The 21,149-nt window shown below is 43.6% G+C and overlaps 2 protein-coding genes across 2 annotated transcripts; one reads left to right on the forward strand and one right to left on the reverse strand.

Moving 5' to 3' along the window:
• Positions 1-1,305: 1,305 nt before the first annotated feature.
• Positions 1,306-15,127, reverse strand: c1qtnf12 (C1q and TNF related 12). Its single transcript, XM_089015242.1, has 8 exons — positions 14,164-15,127; positions 5,065-5,169; positions 4,603-4,714; positions 4,313-4,500; positions 3,399-3,507; positions 2,969-3,062; positions 1,802-1,880; positions 1,306-1,441 (listed from the first exon to the last, which is right to left on the reverse strand). The coding sequence occupies exons 1-8, from the start codon at positions 14,338-14,340 to the stop codon at positions 1,343-1,345; spliced, it is 963 nt and encodes a 320-aa protein (XP_088871368.1). The 5' UTR covers positions 14,341-15,127; the 3' UTR covers positions 1,306-1,342.
• Positions 15,128-16,043: 916 nt separating this feature from the next.
• On the forward strand, positions 16,044-21,149 carry sdf4 (stromal cell derived factor 4). The gene is made up of 8 exons (XM_089015291.1): positions 16,044-16,344; positions 17,247-17,566; positions 18,521-18,657; positions 19,109-19,222; positions 19,618-19,776; positions 19,912-20,087; positions 20,241-20,435; positions 20,521-21,149. Exons 2-7 carry the CDS (start codon positions 17,253-17,255, stop codon positions 20,415-20,417), a joined length of 1,077 nt encoding a protein of 358 aa, XP_088871417.1. The 5' UTR covers positions 16,044-16,344; positions 17,247-17,252; the 3' UTR covers positions 20,418-20,435; positions 20,521-21,149.

The raw sequence follows: 21,149 nt of genomic DNA on the forward strand, positions 1-21,149 counted from the left end.
AGTTATGGATTCCAGACAAATGCATGCCTTTCCAAATCATGTCCAGGGAATAGAATTGTTTACACTGTTATTATGACATGACCCCATTGCATTTTTTTGTCATAGAGTTGAGTTTGCAAATTAGTTGGCAGAAAACACTATTTCGAAGATTTACTAAGCAAGATGTTATTCGCCCATTCATGCACCGTTTCAGCAGATAACGTGGTATCTGCTGCCGTAATCACTGCCCCTAAAAGGGTTAATGGTATATGATACTATGGTAGTGCGGTTCATGAAGGGTTTGTGGGAGCAAAAGTTGTTCAGTTTTCCATGGCGAAAGTTGAAAGTCCAGTATTATCCTCAAATGCTTAGTGTTTGACTGGAGAGACTGTTAAAATGGAAAAAAAATCAATTTGGACAGGTCCAAAACAGTGATGACACAATTGCATCTTTATTATTATTATTATTATTAGTAGTAGTAGTGGTGGTAGTAGTAGGAGTGGTAGTTGTTGTTCTTGTTGTAGTAGTAATAGTATTGATATTAATCATATCACCACTAAATGACTTTTAATGATTGGCACCTGTTGTAAAAAGATATAACTTTATTGCTGTAGGAATCTAAAAGTCAAATAAAACAAGGCTGATACATTTTCTTAAACATAAATATCATAAAGTACAAATCTAAACAATTTTCTGTAGTTGTGATAAATTAAAAATATTTGGCAGGAAACTAAGTAAACAGTCGTCGTTATACAGTATATAATGAGAAAAATGGGCCGGTTCAAATAAACATTTATGAGACAGGATACATACAGAAGTGTTACCATGACAACGACACCCTTAAAACAGAGTTCGACATTGTGCTGTCACCATGTTGTCAAACCATCAGTTAATATCAAGAAAACGTTGGATTATAATGTTGAGAAAAAATGCACTGATTTCACACACATACAAGCATACACACACACACACACACACACATGGATACATACACACACACGCGCGCACACAGACACACACACGCACACACACACACACACACACACACACACACACACACACACACACACACACACACACACACACACACACACACACACATGCACACATTCATAAAGTTTTTTTCTATGTCGAGTGAAAGACTGACAATGACATGTTGCATGTTCAGGTCTTTTTTGGAGTTTGTCCAAAAAGTGGGGCAGTGAAATAGACACCATAACTGACTTAAGCCCCGCCCCTTTCAAGCCACACTTGAGCACAGCAGATCACGTCAAAAGTCAAGTTGGTCTTGCCGGAATGTTGATGTGCTACGATGGTGGCGTGTCACTTGAGGAAAACAAAAGCAGACTCCCGCGATGTGACACTAGACGCCAAGGAGAATGCCCATGAAGTCTGAGCCATTCTGTATGGTGATGGAGGCCCCGGCGGCATTGTCCACAAAGATCGAGGTGTATTGGCCGGCCTGCAAGAAGCCAAAAAAACCTCGTCACGCATGAGTCCAAAGAGTCAACCTCCACAAGCCACCCACTACAAGTGAGAAGCCTTACCGCCATCAGAATCAGAAAGCCTTTCATAGTCCCACAATGGGGACATTTGCACGTCATGAGGGAATTTAAGTCGTATTTGTCAAATGAGAATAATGTTGAAGGTGGGGAAACGATTGTCAATCAAAAGCAGTGGACCAGTCGTAGGAGACCACATGTCAGGGGTCTCTTCCATTTGAAAAATATTGAACGCCCGCCCCTTTCTGTGTTCATCCTTGACCAAAAGAAATCATTGAATTGAGTAGAGGTCAATCAAGAAGATGCGAAAGGTGACTCACCTGCAGCTCGAGGAGACCCTGAACACTCACAGTGAAGATCCGACTGTTACTTTCCAAGCCAACAATCATCTCCAACGAGCTGCAAGACAACCGAGATATTTTGAGAACAGCATTCACATTGGTATAATTACGCTGACTTGTTGAAAAGGTTTCTTCAGCCGTCATCTGTACTTGCAAAGAAGTACAGATGACGGCTGAAGAAATCTTTTCATCGATGGACCTCTCCCGTACGACCGAGAGCTTACACAGACGTACTTACTTGCATTTAGAGAAACAGAGGAAGAATTCTGGAAACTTCACATTCTTTTTTTTCCTTTTGTGTCTTTCATTTTGAATAGAATGAACATTCCCTGTATTATCCAAGCAAGCAGAAAACATCTCTTTGGTGAGAAGCACTGCTCATTTTACGACAGTTTTATGGCAAATCAAGTACGTTCATCCTCATATTGATTTCCATTGCCTACCAAAGTCCCAAAATAATGCATGGAAGCTTGGTTGGCCAGTCAAATTTGTCCCGAGGGGTGATTGTGTGATCGCTGAAGGTTGATTGCTGCGCTTGATCAGTGCCTTCTTGGTTTCCCTAATAGCAACCACAGAGCAAAGACGGTGTCCCAAAACCGAAAGGCCAGTTCTTCCGGTCATGACTTCAACAGCCTACCACTGCCTCAAAGGGGAAGAAAATGTACAGATTCAGGACACGGAAGACAAATGGTCTAGAAGAGGAATTAGGGAGGCCATCTACGTCAAGGTTGAGAAACTATCTCCAAACAGAAGAGGCTTACGAGTTAAGACAGCACCCGTCTCCCACACATAATGCTGTCCTTTCATCCCTTCCCAAGATATTTTATAATTTAGTGTCCTACAAATCACAAGAAACAAACACGGCCACTTCTAGCCGCCCTGACTGTTGTTACAACTGAATGAATCCAAAGTATGAACAAAGATGATGTCACTGGCAATGTAGCAAATGTAGCAACGCTCGTTTTGCATCACAAAGGTCTGATACCAATTTGGTAGGCATTGATACATTTTGGGATTTTCAGCAGGGCTATGCACAAATTTGTGGTTAGTTGAAGTGAGGTACGGATTGGATGTTAAAAACGAATGCTGAAAAAACCATTTTCTTTTAGAGGATGCGCTGTAATAGCTATAATGTGTCACACTTACGTGTATCTGTGGCAAAGTGACTCGATGCAGATTAATACACGAATATTGTCCCTGGCCTTCAGCTGAGTCTTGCTTCTCCTCACCTCACTGTGATCTGGAAAAAAGTCCATGTTTTTAGTTACCTGTCGAGAAACACTCTTGTTTTTACATTACAAATTGTGGCAGAGTTCTTTTTATGCTATTGTGCCTTCAAAATAAACCAAAAGAGAACAGTTGGCATTGCTTGAGTGACCTCCGCTAAGCAATTTAGCGGGCAATCTTAATTTATAAGTGCACTACCAACCAACCCAACATTAATGTATGTTCTGTGCAGTACTTCAGGAATGATCAATGTACCTCGCAATAAGATTGACTATTTTAGCGATAAGGCAGTATTGGTGGCTACAAATTTCCCAAGTGCATCTTTAGTGGTTTGTGCAGTTTGATTTACCAATATGGACAATCGCAGAGAACTGGTAGATCCCTGTGACGGGGGCGGTGAATCTGCCAGTAGACTGATCCATGCCTGACCCTCTCAAGAAGGCTCCCTTGGCTGGCGGCTGAAAATAAAGACAAGATCAGAGGCTGGGTTTTCGGGAGGGATACCGTGACAGAGAATTGAACAAGTCATTTTGCTCATGTGTTACATATGATGAGTGTAGTTCTCTTTTTTATTTGCAATAAGTAATCTTTGTATAAAACTGTTGTATTTGTTTACATTGCAGGCTACACGTTGCGTATTAACCGTAATGACGTTTAGTGTAACTTCAATGACGACTGATTCTTTTTCCAGTTGGATTCAAACCACTATGGCAACACTTTATATTGTGAGGAAGGGTTAATGTGATCAGCATCTATACGTCGATCACTAACGAAGCAGCGGAAAGCCAACTAATATTTTCTTCCAATAGACTAACGGGATTCATTGTAGCTTTCTTTTTCAGTTATCCGGCAATGTCACAAGTGCACACGATTAGCTCCCAGTCTGTCTCCTTCTGTCTATAAAAGTTCTGCTACGCCCACCTCGTCAACAGGCGTCTTCCACTCAAGCGAGCTGTCTCTTACAGTCTCTATTTTTGACCTCTCCAAACTTGATGCCAAGTCACAGACAGGGTGCCTTTTGTGTGTTGTCCAGAGAGTGATGTGTGGAACTGTACTGATATTATTGACTGGCTGGTTTTTGGGTGGAACTTCAGGTGTGAGCAGTGCCAGTTACCACTGAGGGGAGGATGCCTCGCACAAACTAAACAATGACTATTAAACACAAGTCTCTCCGCGCTACTGGCATACAAACCAGTTTCGAGTCACAGATTTCGGATTATGGCTTGAGTCGCGCGGCTGCAATTAGCAACATTTGCAACATACCGTTTGAAAATTCTGGAGCTCCACCAAAGTCTTTTTGTCAACCGCCACGGTTCCCTTGAGTTTGCAGTGGAAAGCCTCATCTATTCGCCGGAAGGACGTCATGCCCTGCTGCAGTGTGTGGAGGGCTGCGGGATGCTGACTAGAAGCGGGTTGACGGTCCAAAGCCCCGGCACGTCTCTCCGTAGCCTCTGTTAGAAACACAAAGTCATCACCACGAAGGCGCAGTTCATATGATCCTAACCCAGAATGTTTTGAGCCCTATACTAGCAGGACAACAAACACGCTTCTACCTTTGATCATCTCTTTAAACTCTTGAAGAAGAACTTCCTGGGTCACCTCAGCTCCGGGTGAACCAGGTGGTCCTTGTGGGCCCGGAGGACCTGCAGGACCAGGTGGACCTGGCTAATGAAGGAGAAGACAGCAGATGTGAGTGACCCACCAGGTCATAAATGTAGCAAATCAAATAGTGGCGGGTTATTTGTCTTTGGAGGTGATAGTGATAAGAGCAACTAGAGAATGTTGACGCACGGTCAGCGAAGAGTCTTGACGTGTGACTCAAATGTCATCGATACACCAATTCCAAAATAGTCTAGTGGAATGGCTCCGCCGTCTAGTCTCACGACTTTCATTTTGATCAGATCGCATCATATAACACGAGGACACATGACTAAAAGCAAGACAATTTGGTTACTTGATCGAAAGTCTTTTTTGTTGAAATCATGATAAGATTCTCTGCCATCTTCTTGGTTTACCAGTGGTCTTTTCCTTTTGCGACATTTTGCTGGGAAGTTGCCGACTGGTCGCTTGACAAAGTCCATCCATGATCCCAACGGATCTACTCTCTGGTTTTCAGAAACCTGCAACGAGAAGGTAAAATGACACTGGCTTTGCAAAGGTTAGAACATTGTTTTTTTTCTTTTTAATTGCAGAACATTTTGCAGGTTTAGTGAACTCGGACAAATGTAAACAAAGTAAGTGATTTCTTACAACGTGGAATGTTCCTTGAAAAAGAAAAGTGTCAATGTCGAGGACTCTCCACATTTGCTAATAGTAACATAAGAACACATTGGCATTGTTTTTATAGCATACACAGACTTCATATGATTTCATATTGTCGGTCTACGTTCCAATTTGTGTACTGATATGAAACAACTCACTTACTGGGCACATTTTCATGCACGATACTGCATTTTGGTTGATGTCAAACGAGTGCGTGAATGAATTCCGATTGCATTCATGGCAAGCAGCCTTTCAACCAAACGTCAAAACTTTGCAGTCGAGATAGATGAACAGATAAAGACTAATAGCCACGAAAGGTGAGTCGCCTGAAATGGAATTTGTTTAGTTTTGGCAGCAAGACGCAGATCACTTATCTGCAAAACCAACACAACGTTTTTTTGCACTGTACAAGACTTGCCTGCCTCTTCTTCCACTGCAATAAAAAAAATGTGGTTTCTTATTTGCCTTTTCAGTATTCCGGAATCAAAACACTTTTTTCATCCCACGAATATTTGAAGCCGCTGCTCACCCGCACAAAAAAATCACAATAATAATAATAATTATTATTATAAAATCTTTTGGTTGTTCCAATTAGGTGCCAACAGACTACACTAGAGTGTAAAGGGGATTGGATTTGCCTTTATTAGTCTCGCAGTATATACTCCATGTAATGTGTCGAAAAGGGCGCTTATAATTTTGGAGAGTGAATCAGATGGAGAATTGTGCAATGGGGGTCTTAACCCAAAGTTCCACGACAAGGTGCCAGCCAGCATTTAGTGCTCTAAAATCATCAGCAAAAACTGAGAAATTCAAGTGACAACTCAACGCTGTGGTACTGCCTATCCTTTGTTTTGACACCATTGCCGAAAAGTAAAGGTTAGCTTAGCTAAATTGGTAGCAGTCAAATTATTTTGACAGAACTCTAAGTGTGTGTAAACTGTCCCTTGTCATTTCTTTCCTTGTTATTTGTATTTGAGTGAATGTAGGTTTCTTGATGATGACAGGAAGACTTAATTTCTATTTATATTTGATTCAACATTTTCTATGCGGGATGTTCACTGTCTCAAATTATTTCCCATACTATTTGACAAAACCCCAATAGAAAAAATGTGAAGTGTCTATATTGTAGAAATGGTAGCTGAAGGTACTGCATATCAGTATGTCAACCCTGATTTAGGTATGGGGCATCAGGAACGACAAACGACGCTAATTTGAAAATAAGTCAAAGTTTCACATTAGTCATGTGTTTATGTCACAAAAGCAGTCGGAAAGCAGCTAGCGGGGGACAGTGCGAGTGAGAAAGCACGGCAACTTCACTCAGATCTCAACAAGAGGCAACCACATCAACGACCATCGTAAAGGTCAATAAAACGACTTTATTATACGGTACAGTTTATTTCTTTAATTACAACCCAATAGCACATTTATTATACATAAAATAAGGTATATTGTGTGTAGTTTAAGGCTTATTTAGGAGGTCAGTATGTTTTATGGGGACCTGGAAACGGATTATTCTCATTTTTAATGGTTTCCTATAGAAAATTAATGTTTGAAAGACACAATTTTCACCTGACACACACTTTCTGGGAACCAATGAAGTTCGTTTGCCGAGGTATCATTGTACATGATGAAAGTGCTACACTTGCGTTTTTTTGTTATAAAACTTAACATTCACAAAATAACCTACTGACACATTTTACACCAGATTAGAGACCCGTATGTGTGTAAACATAGGATATTGAAAAGATGGTTTGAATTAAACTTTGGGAGAACAAACTGTTGGCATGCGCATTTGTTTTGCTTTGTTACATAGTGACAGTGGCAACTGTAGCTTAAAGTACATCAGAAGTTGGCGAACACAGTCATAGGGAACAACACAAATCTCGTGCCAATTGTGGACAAACTGTGCCCTTGGGTGTAGCTTTCTTTCTTTTGGTATTTTCATAGATGCACCGAGTTAGAAATGGGCGTAAAGACACACAACTTGATTCAAGGACAATTCTCGCGTTCCCTTTAAATTGAATGCTGGAGAGATGTGGTCTCCGCGACTAAAGCATAAACTGACTCATTGCAGATTGCCATGGCCAAAGTAGCTTGAGAACTTGCGGATGATGAAAAGTTGTCCACTATGAAGTGGGCACTGGAGATCATCTTCCAACCGTGCGTCCATGTGGGAAAACGCAACCCATCTCCCTGCACAACAATTAAATGGAACAAAACCATGTTTTACCACCAGCGTCCACAACTCAGACCTGTTTTGAACCGGTTTAAGGTTTAGTCTACTTTCAGCCACCCAATTGTGCGCCAGGGGTCTGTTAATGAAAACAGCCCGGTGCCTGGAAAGTCCAGAGGAGGACAGCGTGTCCCACAAAATTCCCAAACACGGTCAGCGTGACCCAAATCACAAAGCACCTCATTTTACACCACACATTATTTGCACTTATTACAAAAATAGAACCCATATACTGTGGTCAAAATCATCCTTATTGGCCGACATTACGCAACAACAAATACAATAAAGGCAGCACTGCAGAAGAGAGCAAAACAATGGCAGTGTTTCACACTAAAGTGAAATTGTTTGATTTTCTGCAAAGGGGAAAGAAGTTGGCAGGATGTCAGGTGGTTTACGTGTGCAGGGTTTTACACTCCTGACTAGTGGGCAGCAGTTACAAAACGTGTCCAAAGTAGGCTGACTAAGGGAGTTTTTTGATTGAAAACTGATTTATTCTAGGCGTGCGTACGTCCCGCAAGGATTCTTTTCACACAGTTTGAACTGTATGTTGATCGGTGTGATATTTTCAAGCGCTGGTACAAGTCTGCCAGCTGACAAAGAACACCGGGGCCCCATCTTTGATCACTACCGATGTTCGAGTGCCGGGAAGTGGCCTCGTCAGTCAACAGCACAAACTGAGAGAATGTGACAAGAAGTTGAGAGCCTTTGAATCTGCTCGACAGTTTACTCTGCTCAGTGGTGTTCTTGGCAATGCCAAAGATTCACTCATCTGGAACCGGACCAGAGTAAATTTGAGACCATGAAAAGAGAAGAAATGTGGGCATTTGTTGACATCAACATACCGGAACAGACCAGCACAGACAATGAAAACGGTCATCCAAACAAAATCCGTGAACACTAGCTGTAAAATTTGTGTATGACAGCATTTTAAACAGATTGATGTGTGACAAGATTATCGTCTATTTTATAAGACATGATCCTTGTGCTATAGATCTTGGTACTTAAAAAACAGGTTTCCAGGTTTTAAATTGAACTGGTTTCCAGCCAATCACAGGGCACACATAGATGAACAACCATTTGTGTTCATACTCGCACGTCAGGACAATTTAGAGTGTTCAATTATCCTGCCATGCGTATTTTTGGAATGTGGGAGGAAAGCGTAGTACCTGGAGAAATGTGACATAAGCATGGGGAGAACATGCAAACTTCACACAGGAAGGCCAAAACCTGAATCCACCCACCCCTTCACGTCCGCACTATGAGGTCGACGTGCTGACCGGTCGAAGGAACATAGGGCCGCCCTATATGAAGTCCTGAATGGGAAAATACATCTGAGTGCTAACTAAAACACATTCGGTACTCGGGGACTCCATCTGAAGCATCTTGTGTATGTTTCTATGTAATTTGCTCAACTTTACGAGTGCGCAGCACACGCTAGAGAACAGGGACAAAGAGCTGTGTTGTTTTGCTGATTAAAAAAAAAAAAGTGTTGCACAGACAGGCTTAAGGCTGTATAGACAGGATGATGAAGAGCCTTATAATCCTCTTGTTATTTCCCATGCCCGTGCTGCTCCCTGTGCAGTCATCCGTGCATGGCTTGATGGGGATCACAGTGCACCTATCACAAGATGAGAGCAAATGATCCCGAGGCCAGATCCAGCTTTCTAAACCGACTGCATCCGGTTGGCTGAAATGAGCTAAATTATCTTGTGCCGAATGCCTGTTGAGAATGTTCGTGACGACTCTTTCTGTCCAAATTAGAAACAAATACTACCTGGACAGGAATATTTCTAAAATCACATTCCCATGAAGTCGTGAAATTTGGAGGAGACAATGTCTACTTTTATGGAGTTTTTATCATATTTGTTTTTGGCATTTATCCCAGGGACACAATGAAATGAAAACATAAACGAAGGACTGATTTTTTTTTTTTTTTTTTTTTTTGCTGTTAATAGAATCAAGATTTTTATTTGATAAAACTGACATTGCGTAAAGCAACAAACTTCTTGTTTAGAAGTTAAAGGTGCAAACCTAAAAAAAATAAAAAAACAAAAAAACACAGGGCTATATGGATACTACTACGACTACTACTACTACTACTACTAATAATAATAATAATCATAATAATAATAATGCTCATAGAAAAATATAGATTTATTTTTGTACTTTTGTACTTTGTTGTAAATTTGGATGCAGTTACCACCAGAAGTCTGTTAAAAATGTACTCATGACGCAAGATCTTGCTTCAAGTGTTAACTGTAGTAGCCGTGTCACTCTTAGCTTAGCTTAGCATTTGCATGGCTTCTCTGTCTTTACCTGTCATCTTCCCGTGAAAACGGTGAGCAATGTAGTGTGTTCACAGCTAGGAATGGAATCGTTCCTAACTTGGGAGCGACTCTGCAACGTGTTAGGCTGCAATAGTAGCCAGCCACAACTGGTTTCTAGCTAGGTACTGCAATAGAAATCGCACAGCGCCTTGCTTGACTGCTGCCTACCCGCGGTATGTGATATGTGCCTAGCAAAGGTTTTTTTGCACTATCTAGGCTGTTGCCTTTCAGTTTTGAAATGATCATTTCACCAAGTGTGATGTGGGTCCGGTTTATTTTCAGGTTGAACCAAAAGGTCACAAAGACATCACCATGGATGAGAAAGAGGAAACAAGAGCCTCTCCCTAGGCTAAATCCAGACATTTATCAACACGCCAGTGGGGTGTTTGACACGACTCCCCTAATTACAGCCACTGCAGATTCCTCTGAGCGCTCAACAATGACAGATTGACCATCTTTTGTTTGGAAAGCATTGAGGCTTCCATTCTCTTAAGAGTTTAAATTGGGACAAGACGTGGTGTCGGGAAGCGGTCGATTTCATCTATCAAGGCCACATCTTACCTGGTGATTGCAGGATTTTTAAAGGGAAAATGGTCCTAAGCTTGCCCGCAGCAAGCAGCCCACGCGTAGGATTGGCCATCCTGAAAAAGTGTTTCCAGTTGGCATGTGGGGGGAGGGGGTGGGAATGTAAATGTGAATGTTTGGCTCAGTTGACAACACACATTTCATGCCACGACACCTCCGGCAGACACGCTGTTTTCCTTGCCTTGTGTCAAGTGATGAACTTACGAAATAAGTAGTCTAGTTTGTTTTCGAGCACACTTTTGGCTCAGAAAGCGGAAAAGTGTGTCTAGAGCAGTGACAACAAGCTAATGCTTTGTAGTTTACTTGAAGCTGGAAGCTCAGGTTCTCATCAGAAGTCAAATTTGGCAAAAACAATTTTCTGGCATTGAACTGCATCTCTTTCCTAGAACGTTTACATAACCGCCATCTTGTAAAAATTGCTGAGTGTTTTGAAATATTTCAGATACAGACGACGAGGTGTCACAACTCTGTTCAAAAGTTGTAAAAGCAAGTGTATTATGGATTGATTTCATTGCTGTACGGGTGGTTTTAAAATATGACATATGTAACGTTCCCATCTCTTTGACGCATTAAAGGTGAAGCTGCACATAACCTGTTTTAAAGGGACATGTAACTTGTGCCGCATCAGTTCCAATCAGCACTTAAACTGCTACCTTTCATTTTCTCTATCTATAAGCATTTATCTTTAGTGTACCAAATTTGGCACAATCATCCGTAAAGGCTTAATAAATGTAGTGAGTGGTCTGCCATTGTTGTGGTAGTGAAATACTTGGGAAAGGGTTGACGCAAGACGGCTCCAGTTTCGAGTGGTTCAGTGTGTTCGAACCTTCCACACCGAGATGTTAAAAATGGAATTGTGTGAAATAACTACATAAAAATCTTGAGTTTAAAACCAAGTTAGTGTGAAGGGACACATAGGGGAGATAATCCTGACCAAGGTATTCTCTTTCAAGATCCATTGGAAGGCGTTTTGTGCCGACCTTACGCAGCAGGTTGGCCCACTTTCCGGGACCGCACCGCCCCCCGATTGGATGTCCCAGACACAGCGGAGTCAGACCGCATCTTTGAATGACAGAATCAATTGACTGGGAAGAACACTGCACCGGTTCTCAAAATATCCGCCCACCTAACGTTCGCGGGAATTCCATCATGGCACAAGGCCTACTATGTTGAATCGCTGGATGTCGGGAAGGAATTTGAGAAAAAAAAAGAGACACCGCTGCACCTTGTGAAATGGGAAAGACAAGTGGAATCCAAACGGTTTATAATCTTGTCAGATTTGAGAGTTTATATGAAATCATTCGTCATTTCTTCATTGGTTCCGATTTTGTAGGTATCTCCAAGCCAAATAAACAGCAGCGGACCACAACCACCCACATGAATTTTTGGAAATACAAAGGACAGTCACTGCTTGTTTACACAAAAATATTCACCACCAGCAATAAATCGATGAACAAATAAACACTCCCACATGCGTTGCTGAGGTGGCCTTGAGCTATCCACCAAATTGCCAAAGGTGCTGGAAATCTGATCACTGATGCATCCTTGAAAGTCTTAAGACTCAAATTTCAATGAATTTACTGTCGGTGACGATGTCCATAGGAGTCACAAATTCCAAGTTGACCTGCTTCAGAACCTTTTCCGAGTCTGGCTGCGGCGACTTCCTGACTTTTTTTAACGCACCTTTGATCGGCACCACGATCAGCTTGCTCACCATGCTTTTGGTTGACAATGGCGCAACTGGATGCCGAGGGATTACCTCCAGAAATTGATTCAAACGCCTCCTCTCGTGAACCGATGGATTTAAGTTCTTGTTGTGGGCTTCCAGTGGTTGTAACAAGCATGTCTGTATCATTCACTGTGCCACGTACTTCATCGGAATTGGCCTTCCACTTCCTTGGCTTCATTTCCATCCAGAGGAGCATCTGCGGCAAGAACTTCCCGAAATAATCTGTTAAACAAAACATCTGTGTGCAATATTTTGTACTTGTTCCTGTTTGTTTGGTTGCCTGAGACCTCACAGGCACAAGTCTCCTGATTTTTTTTTAACAGTCATAAAAAATGTCCCTCATCTTTTTGGAAAGCATTGATCTCATCACTCTGGCTTTAATTGCTTTTGGTGACTTTTCTTGCTGCCATCGCAAAATTACGCTACAAGTCTTCAACATCATTCTAGATTCTGTCAAAACTCAATTTCCGAGTACCGCCCGGAGGCTCAGGAATGGAGCCTAGCGGAGACGCCTCACGATCAAATGGTATGAGTACGATATATGCGGAACTTGCCCTGAAGACGACCCAAGCCCACTCCAATCTTTCCACAGACTATGACCAATTGTATAATCCATCAGCGTCTCAAATTGAACTCTCAAAAACCCCGACAGAGCAGTTTTTGTGGTGGATTGGCTATGCAAAAATGTTGGTGAGAATGAAGATGTTACTCTCCTTATCTGAGGCACGACGAAGGGCGTCGATGATACAGGAGCTGTGACAACATCACATGCGCCTTTAGGGACTTTGGTTGATGAGCTGCAGGTTTGCGTCATTGGATTGAGAGCATCTGCTGAGGATTTCAGTTATTGCTTACCTGAGTGGTCCCATGCGTGGTGTTATGACATTTGATATGGGAGTTCCTCAATCTCTATCGAGCGGGCATAGTAATGAGGCTCTTGGACTGACAGCTGATGCCAGCGCTGTTCTAGACACCGAGTCGTCAACTCAGCGCAAGCCAGACAAATCCACGGGGCACCACAAGCAAGACTTTTTGATTGGTAAAAGTGGCATGGATGTGAGTGGCAACGGCGGCTGAGCATCTACGTCGAAGGTCAAAGCCAAACCATGTTTTACCCTCACAAATGAGTCCAACCTGATGGTGCTGATGCAAATGCGCATTTGGACCGAAGTTATTTCATCAAGATTTCTATCACCAAGCAGCTGGTGAAACGCCGGTGTGACACTTTTCAGGACATCAGTGGAACTATTTGGGATCATCTCTGCGCACAGCCGCAAGTGTAGCACCTGTGTTAGAGTCAGTCACCGCAGCTAGCTGGTAAGATTGTGCGCATTGTTTTGACGCAATGGGGAGAAAGAAGTCTCTTATTCCACTGCAAAGTGTGTCTGCATTTTGCCGAATCCACGTTAGGTAAACATTTAAACACTGAGCAATTACAATCACTGATGTGTGAAACCACAAAGAAGGACTTTCAGTCTCCTTTTGTGACAAAACTTGATCTCGCTCATCATGTCGTTCCACTCTTTTTGGATGAGGGAGATGACATCAGCTGCAGTTGAAAGACAAAATGTGTCCCACGTCATGTTTTACCCCCCAAAAAAACGATATCTTTGTTTTTGGCTTTATTATAGGAAAGTGTGCATTTCCAGTCTGACATTAAAACTTTTTTTGTCTTCAGATGAGTTGGAAGATATTCACACTAGACTTTGCACTAATTGATGCTTTGATCAACCCTCTAGCGATACACATTCCTGGCATACCCGTGGAAGTCATCCATTAAGAATTTCACACATTTCGAGGCGGCCTGCTGAGGTTTGACCTAAGAGGTCACACCTGTCCCCTGCAACCGTTCAATTTTTCCGCCCTGCGGCTGCAAAATGCCAATAAACCTGTTCATGTCAATGATGACTATTTGTTATTCAAAAGCAACAGTAGTATGGGAGACTTGTACTTTGTTTGTAAGTGTTTCAATCGCTACCTTTGGAATTCCAGACTCTTCTTCGCTGTTGGACAGAGTCACGTTGTAAGTCTCGGTGTGCTGCAGTGGCGTCTCCTTCGGCTTCTTCCTCTCCTTTTTAGCTTCCACCCCGTCCAAGATGCAGTAGGTCCAGCAAATGCAAATGGCCGCAACCAAGGGAGCAGTCCTACACCACATCTCCGCAAAAGTTGACCGGGATCCCGACGGAGACAAAATACTCTTGCGGATGCTGACCAACTCCCGACGTCCCGAATGATGGGAAGGAGCCGAAAAGAATGCAGGAACTCCAACAGACAGTACCACTGACTACTGCGGTTGAGTCCCCCCCCCCTACCCCACACAACCCTCAACCCACTTCGGCCACTTGGTGCAGGCTTACTCAACTATGAAATGTTTCGAGCAGAAAGCTCCGAGGGAATGACACATGGGCTCAGATCTGACAGCAAATAAACCCATTAGTGAGATTTTTCACGCTTTCTGCTCCGTTGGGGGGTGAGCTGAATGATGGGAGGTTGCGGGGGTGGGGTAAGTGGCAATGGGGGTATACCAGAAGAAGCGGCAGAAGAGAGGAGGGGTGTCAAAAACTGAAGGCTTTGCAGCGGCCGCTTCGTCTCACTCTCACCGCGCGGCGGATCCGGCAAAGTGATGCGGTAATGGCTAAAAGTCTAAGGTCGGCCAAAGGCGCGGGGGTAGCCAAAAAGATGTTGTTGTCGTTTGGTGTGTCCACTCGTCAGACAATTGGACACGATAGTGTCAAGTCCAGTCTGTTCCGATATCTTCCTGGTGGTTCCTCTCCAATATTCCTTAATCCTATCACAAGGGTCAAAGTGCGATCTTTCTACCAGATGACACTCAGGTGCCGCGGTGGTATTAAGGTTGTTGCCTCCTCCCCGGCACACTCGCATCTGTTTGACATCAGACGCCAAGAAGGGAGTGTGTCGATGGTCTCTGCGTATCCGCGTTCTCCCGGGTTCACTTTCTGAGCATTCACGAGGGAGCATGGTGGAGTTTTTATCATGAGCTATCCTCCCACCCCTCTCCTTTTCCACTCTTGGCAAACCCATCAGCCGGCCGGCCCAGGTCTGCTCTATCTCACCTGAAGCACAAGAGGTTCTTTGGCAACAACTTGTTTATGCATGACAAGTGTGTTCAAACGTGTGGATCTCTGAATCCCTACAGTCGGATCCAAGTTGCCTTGAGCGGTTTGATGTAATCTTATCTTGAATACATCTACTGGAGAGGTTTTGGGAGGTGACAAAAGGCAAATGCCAATTTGGCAATTAAAAAAGAAAACCTGAAAGTTGACATATCGTAATGACTGCAATCGGTTCAAATATGCGTTTGTATTTATATGTATATATATATATATATATACATTTTTTTGGGGGGAGGGGGGAATAACCTGTCAAAATGCTTGTTCTGGATTCAGGTTTTAGCATGCAGTCATGCATTTTAACATTGTGCCACCCAGCGGCTGAAGCATGAAGTAGTTGTGTCGCAAGAGATGTACAATACATGACCGCCGCCAGGGCAGAACACACTCCGTCAACGACACCGCCATGTTCTATGTGGCATATTGGAACGATTCAATTCATACAGTCTCGTATGAGCCGCGGCAAAGCTAGCCTGTCGTACCTGTCGTTAGACTCAATTTGATAACAATATATAAAGCTATCGTGGTGACAAAAGGAGTCAAGACCGATATCTCTGCTGCACTTTGGAGAAACTTTGCCTGAATCAGGTCACGTGTTATATACTGTACGGTGTTGTCTGGCCTTCAAAGTAAACGATATTTTGAATACGTATTTTACTCAAATATTTGACAAATATTGCTTTATTCTGAAAGTCGCTTTTTTACGTGGTCGTCACTTCCGTGAAGTCGTCCCAACTTTTGACAGTTGAGCAGCGTCGTGCCAGATAGCCTGACGTCTTTCTCAAAGCGAGTGAATGACAACTTTGCACGCCGTTTTGGGCTCGCTTTCGTGATCGAGCAGAGAGCCGCCCCACACCGGATACCGGAGCGCGGAAGCCACGTCGACAGGAAGCCCCATTCCACTTGCCTCGCTTCCCCCGCCGCGGAATAGACGGGGCCTTAGGTTAGCTCGGCTCGAGCTCGGGCGGGTCGTGGCCCTCGGCAGCCTTCGACGTCATCTGCGCAGTTGCCTTCGTGGTTCTTTCCTGGTGAGTGAGCTGGTCACATTGGCGATTTTAGTCAGAGCATGACTGCGCCATCCTCATCCGGCAGGGCTGCGTTGGCCAGCTAAGATGGTCGTGAGCTACACGCGTCGTATTGACTGACGTTGTCCGTCGTCTTTGATTGCTTCTTAGTTTTCTTTGGGGACGCACCTCAACGCTTAATGCCAGTCAAGTCAACCGACGTTGTCAACATCCAGAAGCCCATCTCTACAGCTTGAACCTCGTAAAATATACAGACAATTGCCATTTTATTTGCTATATTCTAGGCTTGAAGCATTGTTGTCCCTACTGGCATCCGCGGTAGAAAAAGAAATCGTCACCAAAATACTCGTGCACAGCCACCTGCGCCCCCACCAACGTCTGAAAAGATCAAAACAACAGCCCACGTGTTTTTTTTTAAGACTGTTGACTATTTTCTTCCTTATAGAAATAGTTGGACTTTACTCGAAATAATACTGCCAATCTCTACCTTTAGCAACTACCGAGCTCTGAAAATATCAAAACAATTGATTGTATTTTTGATTGTAGTTCTCTCTCGAGAAAGAGCTTCATCATGAAGCAACATTAAGTTAATGTTGCTCCGTGTCAGAAAACTCCATCTCAACCTACATCCATACCGTCAGTGTCAACATCTCTACAGTTGCTTAATATAGCTCGATTTGGAAACACAGGTTGGAAGGCACGAGTGGAAATATGTATGGCAATTTCCATCATGATGCACTGCCGTTTTCAGGCACAAAGATACATTATTTACATAAGCACTGGGCTTTGATCACCCCCTGACCTAACGCCTTTAAATATAGACGAGCTACAAAGTGTGTACTTCTGGTTTTTCCAGCAACTGAACTCTCACTCGTATTCTGATACGTCGTACTATTTCTCCACAGAAAAATATGGCGTTTCAGAGAAGACTTGACTGGCGAGGCCCCCTGGCAGTGTCACTGTTCTTGTGGTTCTTATTAATGGGCACGCAGGTCAGGGCTCGGCCAGCCAACATATCTGCCCCGAAAGACAAGAGCGTAGCCAACAACAATGACGACAATGAGATTCTTCCCGCCGATCACTTGAATGGCATGAAGATGGAGTTGGATGGCCACCTCAACAAGGACTTCCACCAAGAGGTCTTCTTGGGCAAAGACATGGAGGAGTTTGACGAGGACTCTGAGCCGAGGCGGAACAGGAAGAAGCTCACTGACATCTTTGCCAAGTATGATGTACTATCTTCAGTCTCAAATCTTTGCAATCACGTGGTGATCACTGTTGGATGTGTGCCTTTCAAAGGGGAGTCTAACAAAAACGCTACTCGTACGGGATAGGCTCCCGGGTGTAAACTCCGCATGTATTGGATGAATGTTAACATTTCCGTGAAAAAAAAAAAAGAAAGAGCAGGACCAAGACAGCTTACACCCTCAGCCGATTGCCAGCCGATCACAGGGCGCACGGACACAAACAACCATCTGCACTCACACTGACACCGAGACACAATTTGGAGTGTTGAATCAGCCTGCGATGCATTTTTTTTGTCGTGTGGAAGGAAACCAGAGAACCCGCAGAAAACCCCCGCAGGCACCACCTGGTACGGCTACCTCCGCACTATGAGGTGCCACCCAAGCGGACCGTACATTTCCAATTAAGATGCATAACTTTAAATCTGCACCAAATATCCTATCGGTGTGCAAAATATGTTCTCTTGTTACATGTCATTTTGCATTCTATATTTCTAAATGCGTGTCTCAAACATCCGCCATTGAACAACGCGGGGCCCCAATATTTTGAGCATAGTCTTCTTTGCCTTAGGTCAGCGGCACTTGAAGTGGGTTTGGTGGATCGTGGTGGGGTTCGCCGCCTCCAACGACATTAAGAACCACCGCCTTAGGTGATGAGCAAAATGCTTCCTGTTCATAAAATCCAACAAATTGGATCCCAAAAACACAGAGGAAGCTTTCCATTTTTAAATAAAAATCTCAATTCAAGAATTCAAACTATGCACCAAATCAGCAGACTGCGGTGAGATTGAAAACCTTGCCAATCTGTACACGAACGAACGAACGAACGACACTGCTGCAATGCTGCAAACATTATGAGTGACAACAAACATTGAAGGGGAACAATGAGAGGAAAAATGGTGTAGGTGCTCATTTTCCTAACGCCTTTCTCCTAGAGTGGATTTTAACAAAGACCAAAGTGTGAGCGCCAAGGAAATGCAGCGCTGGATTATGGAGAAGACGGAGGAGCATTTTCAAGAGGCCGTGAAGGAGAACAAGAACAGCTTCCATGCCGTCGATCCGGATGGTGATGGTAAGAGTGCGTGCGTGCGTGCATGTAGAAAGCAGGCGGGATTTCATTTTGACTCTTGGGTGGAAAAACAGGCATTCTAAGTGAAAAAAAATGCGTGAACAATTTCAAAATGAAGAGGCTAAAGACTTTTTTTTTTTTTTTTTAAACCTTGATAACGTGGCGGGCACGAGGACCGTGCCTCTCACCCAGCAAGGGGCGTGTTTAAGTTAAAAGATTTGGCACATTTTCCAATGCTTGTTGATTCACATGTTAGCAGATGAAATAAAGACGTGACGACAATCAGTCGCGCGTACTCCTTTCCGACTGCTACACCGGTGACCACTACGTTTTTATCTTAAACACGGCCCCTGCCGGGTGAGAGGCAGTCATAGTGGGCGCCACAATAACATGAATTACAGGTTGTTTATACCCATCACGAATCTTCAAATGCCTTTGTTTCCAAATATTGCAGGTCACGTGACGTGGGATGAATACAGAATCCGCTTTCTTGCCAGCAAGGGTTTCAACGAGAAGGAAGTTGCAGAAAAAATCAAGGAGAACCAAGACCTTAAATTGGACGAGGAAAGTAAGTAGAGAGTCGCGTGTAAGGTTTGCTGCAATGTTCTTGTCGGATCAAGTAGAATAAAGGCAATATTGTGGACGTGTGTGGATTTTTTTCAGCCCTCCCCCCAAATTCTGCAGAACACATTCAATATCATGTATTCCATGCAACATTTGGATGTTTTTAATGACATCTTTTTGAAAATTGAAATAATCAATCAATAAATAGAAAAAAAAAGTAATGAATGCAATTGGAGATGAAAAAGTCAACGGGTGTGCAAATCTGTGAATGGCAAACTACGTGCAAGCACTAACATTTTCACTTGAATCTTGTAAACATTTTCTTTAGTTTTTTTGTTGTTGTTTGTTTTGTCCGGCTGAGTGTTTCAGAACCTTTGCTGTTTTTGCGTTCCTCTGCAGCTCAGGAGGTTCTGGAGAGTCTGAAGGATCGCTGGTTTCAAGCTGACAACCCTCCGGCCGACCAGCTACTCAACGAGCAGGAGTTCCTGTCCTTCCTGCACCCGGAACACAGCAGAGGCATGCTCAAATACATGGTCAAGGAGATCATGCGGGATTTAGGTGCGCTCCAAATTCTGCCCTGCTCTGCGCATTCATCTAATTGCATTGAACACACGCCAAATGAGTTTCAAGAGGAACTTATTCGTCACCCCAAAGTCTGAAATGAAAAGGGGATGTCTCCCGCTTGTGCCGCAGACCAGGACGGCGACCGGAAGATGACCTTGTCGGAGTTCATCTCGCTCCCCGTGGGCACTGTGGTCAACCAACAAGGCCAGGAAATGGATGACGATTGGGTCCGTGACAGGAGGAAAGAGTTTGAGGATGTCATGGACTCCGACCGCAACGGCATTGTCACCGTGGAAGAACTGGAGGTGTCCACCCTCGCCGCCGCCGCCGCCGCCGCTTCTTCTTTTGCTAGTTGAAGAATAATCCCTCCCGAGGAGTCCAAAAATGGCAACTTTTTCTTTTTTCAGCTGTGGTCCATCATTGGAGAGCTAAATTTGTTGCGTGTCTGTTTTTGACAGGAGTACATGGACCCGATGAACGAACACAATGCCCTGAACGAAGCCAAACAGATGATCGCGGTGGCAGACGAGAACCAGAACCACAGTCTGGAGCTGGAAGAGATTCTCAAGTACAGCGAGTACTTCACGGGCAGCAAACTGATGGACTACGCCAGGAACGTTCATGAGGAGTTCTGAAGTGGTTGCGATGTCAAAGTAGGCGATCCAATACAAAAGCTCATTTTTATTATTGACCCCACTTGACGTTTTTTTTTTTTTTTTTTTCTTTTTTCCGGCGCAGACCACGTGCAGGCGTAACGGCAATCCTTTTGCACTCCGGTCACAATCGATGAGTGCGCTTTCCCCATTTGCAATATGTGTATATGATACGTATCTCCGAACGAGACTGAAAGAGCGGCTTTCGAAGTGTGTACAGTGTAAATATTCAAGATGGCTCACGTCATGCTCTTTTGCAGGGGGGTCCATTGACAGCAACTTCATCAAGAAGAAGACTCCTATTAACATATGACGAAAGCTCAGGTGTTGAATAAAAAGCTCTTGGGGATATCTAGGTCTGCTAATAGATTATTCCTGCCCAAGTATATATTTATATGTGTCACACACTTACTAGGTTCATTTTGTAATTGTCTTTTTTTCCCAAGTGGACTTCAACGTGCGCCAAGGGCTTTGTGACACCAATTTGTCGAAACACTGAGAAATGAATATTTGGTATGAAATTGAAATTTTGGGATGGTGTGAAATGTCTCACCTGTATACGCATCACATGGACCGTATGCTTGCAAAAGTGACATTAACTCACATGGCGTCATGAACTATTCCACCTCGGCCAGTAGCCGCATTCGTGGAGCACCACACAGGACCAAGTGGAGCATTTTTTTTTTTTATTTAATAAAAGCTCTTTCAAATCTA

Source organism: Hippocampus bargibanti, linkage group LG01, assembly GCF_051943395.1.
Source record: "Hippocampus bargibanti isolate YZ-2025 linkage group LG01, ASM5194339v1, whole genome shotgun sequence".
Lineage (NCBI taxonomy): Eukaryota > Metazoa > Chordata > Actinopteri > Syngnathiformes > Syngnathidae > Hippocampus > Hippocampus bargibanti.

What these genes read in the sequence shown, in the direction of transcription:
- sdf4 (XM_089015291.1), top strand. Translation starts at nt 17,253, where the DNA reads ATGGCGTTTCAGAGAAGACTTGACTGGCGAGGCCCCCTGGCAGTGTCA. An exon ending in CGTCGATCCGGATGGTGATG is followed by an intron (nt 18,658 to 19,108) that starts GTAAGAGTGCGT and finishes CAAATATTGCAG; the next exon opens with GTCACGTGACGTGGGATGAA. An exon ending in CCTTAAATTGGACGAGGAAA is followed by an intron (nt 19,223 to 19,617) that starts GTAAGTAGAGAG and finishes GTTCCTCTGCAG; the next exon opens with CTCAGGAGGTTCTGGAGAGT.
- c1qtnf12 (XM_089015242.1), bottom strand. Translation starts at nt 14,340, where the DNA reads ATGTGGTGTAGGACTGCTCCCTTGGTTGCGGCCATTTGCATTTGCTGG. An exon ending in GCAAAAGGAAAAGACCACTG is followed by an intron (nt 4,715 to 5,064) that starts GTAAACCAAGAA and finishes CTCCTTCATTAG; the next exon opens with CCAGGTCCACCTGGTCCTGC. An exon ending in GTTTAAAGAGATGATCAAAG is followed by an intron (nt 4,501 to 4,602) that starts GTAGAAGCGTGT and finishes TGTTTCTAACAG; the next exon opens with AGGCTACGGAGAGACGTGCC.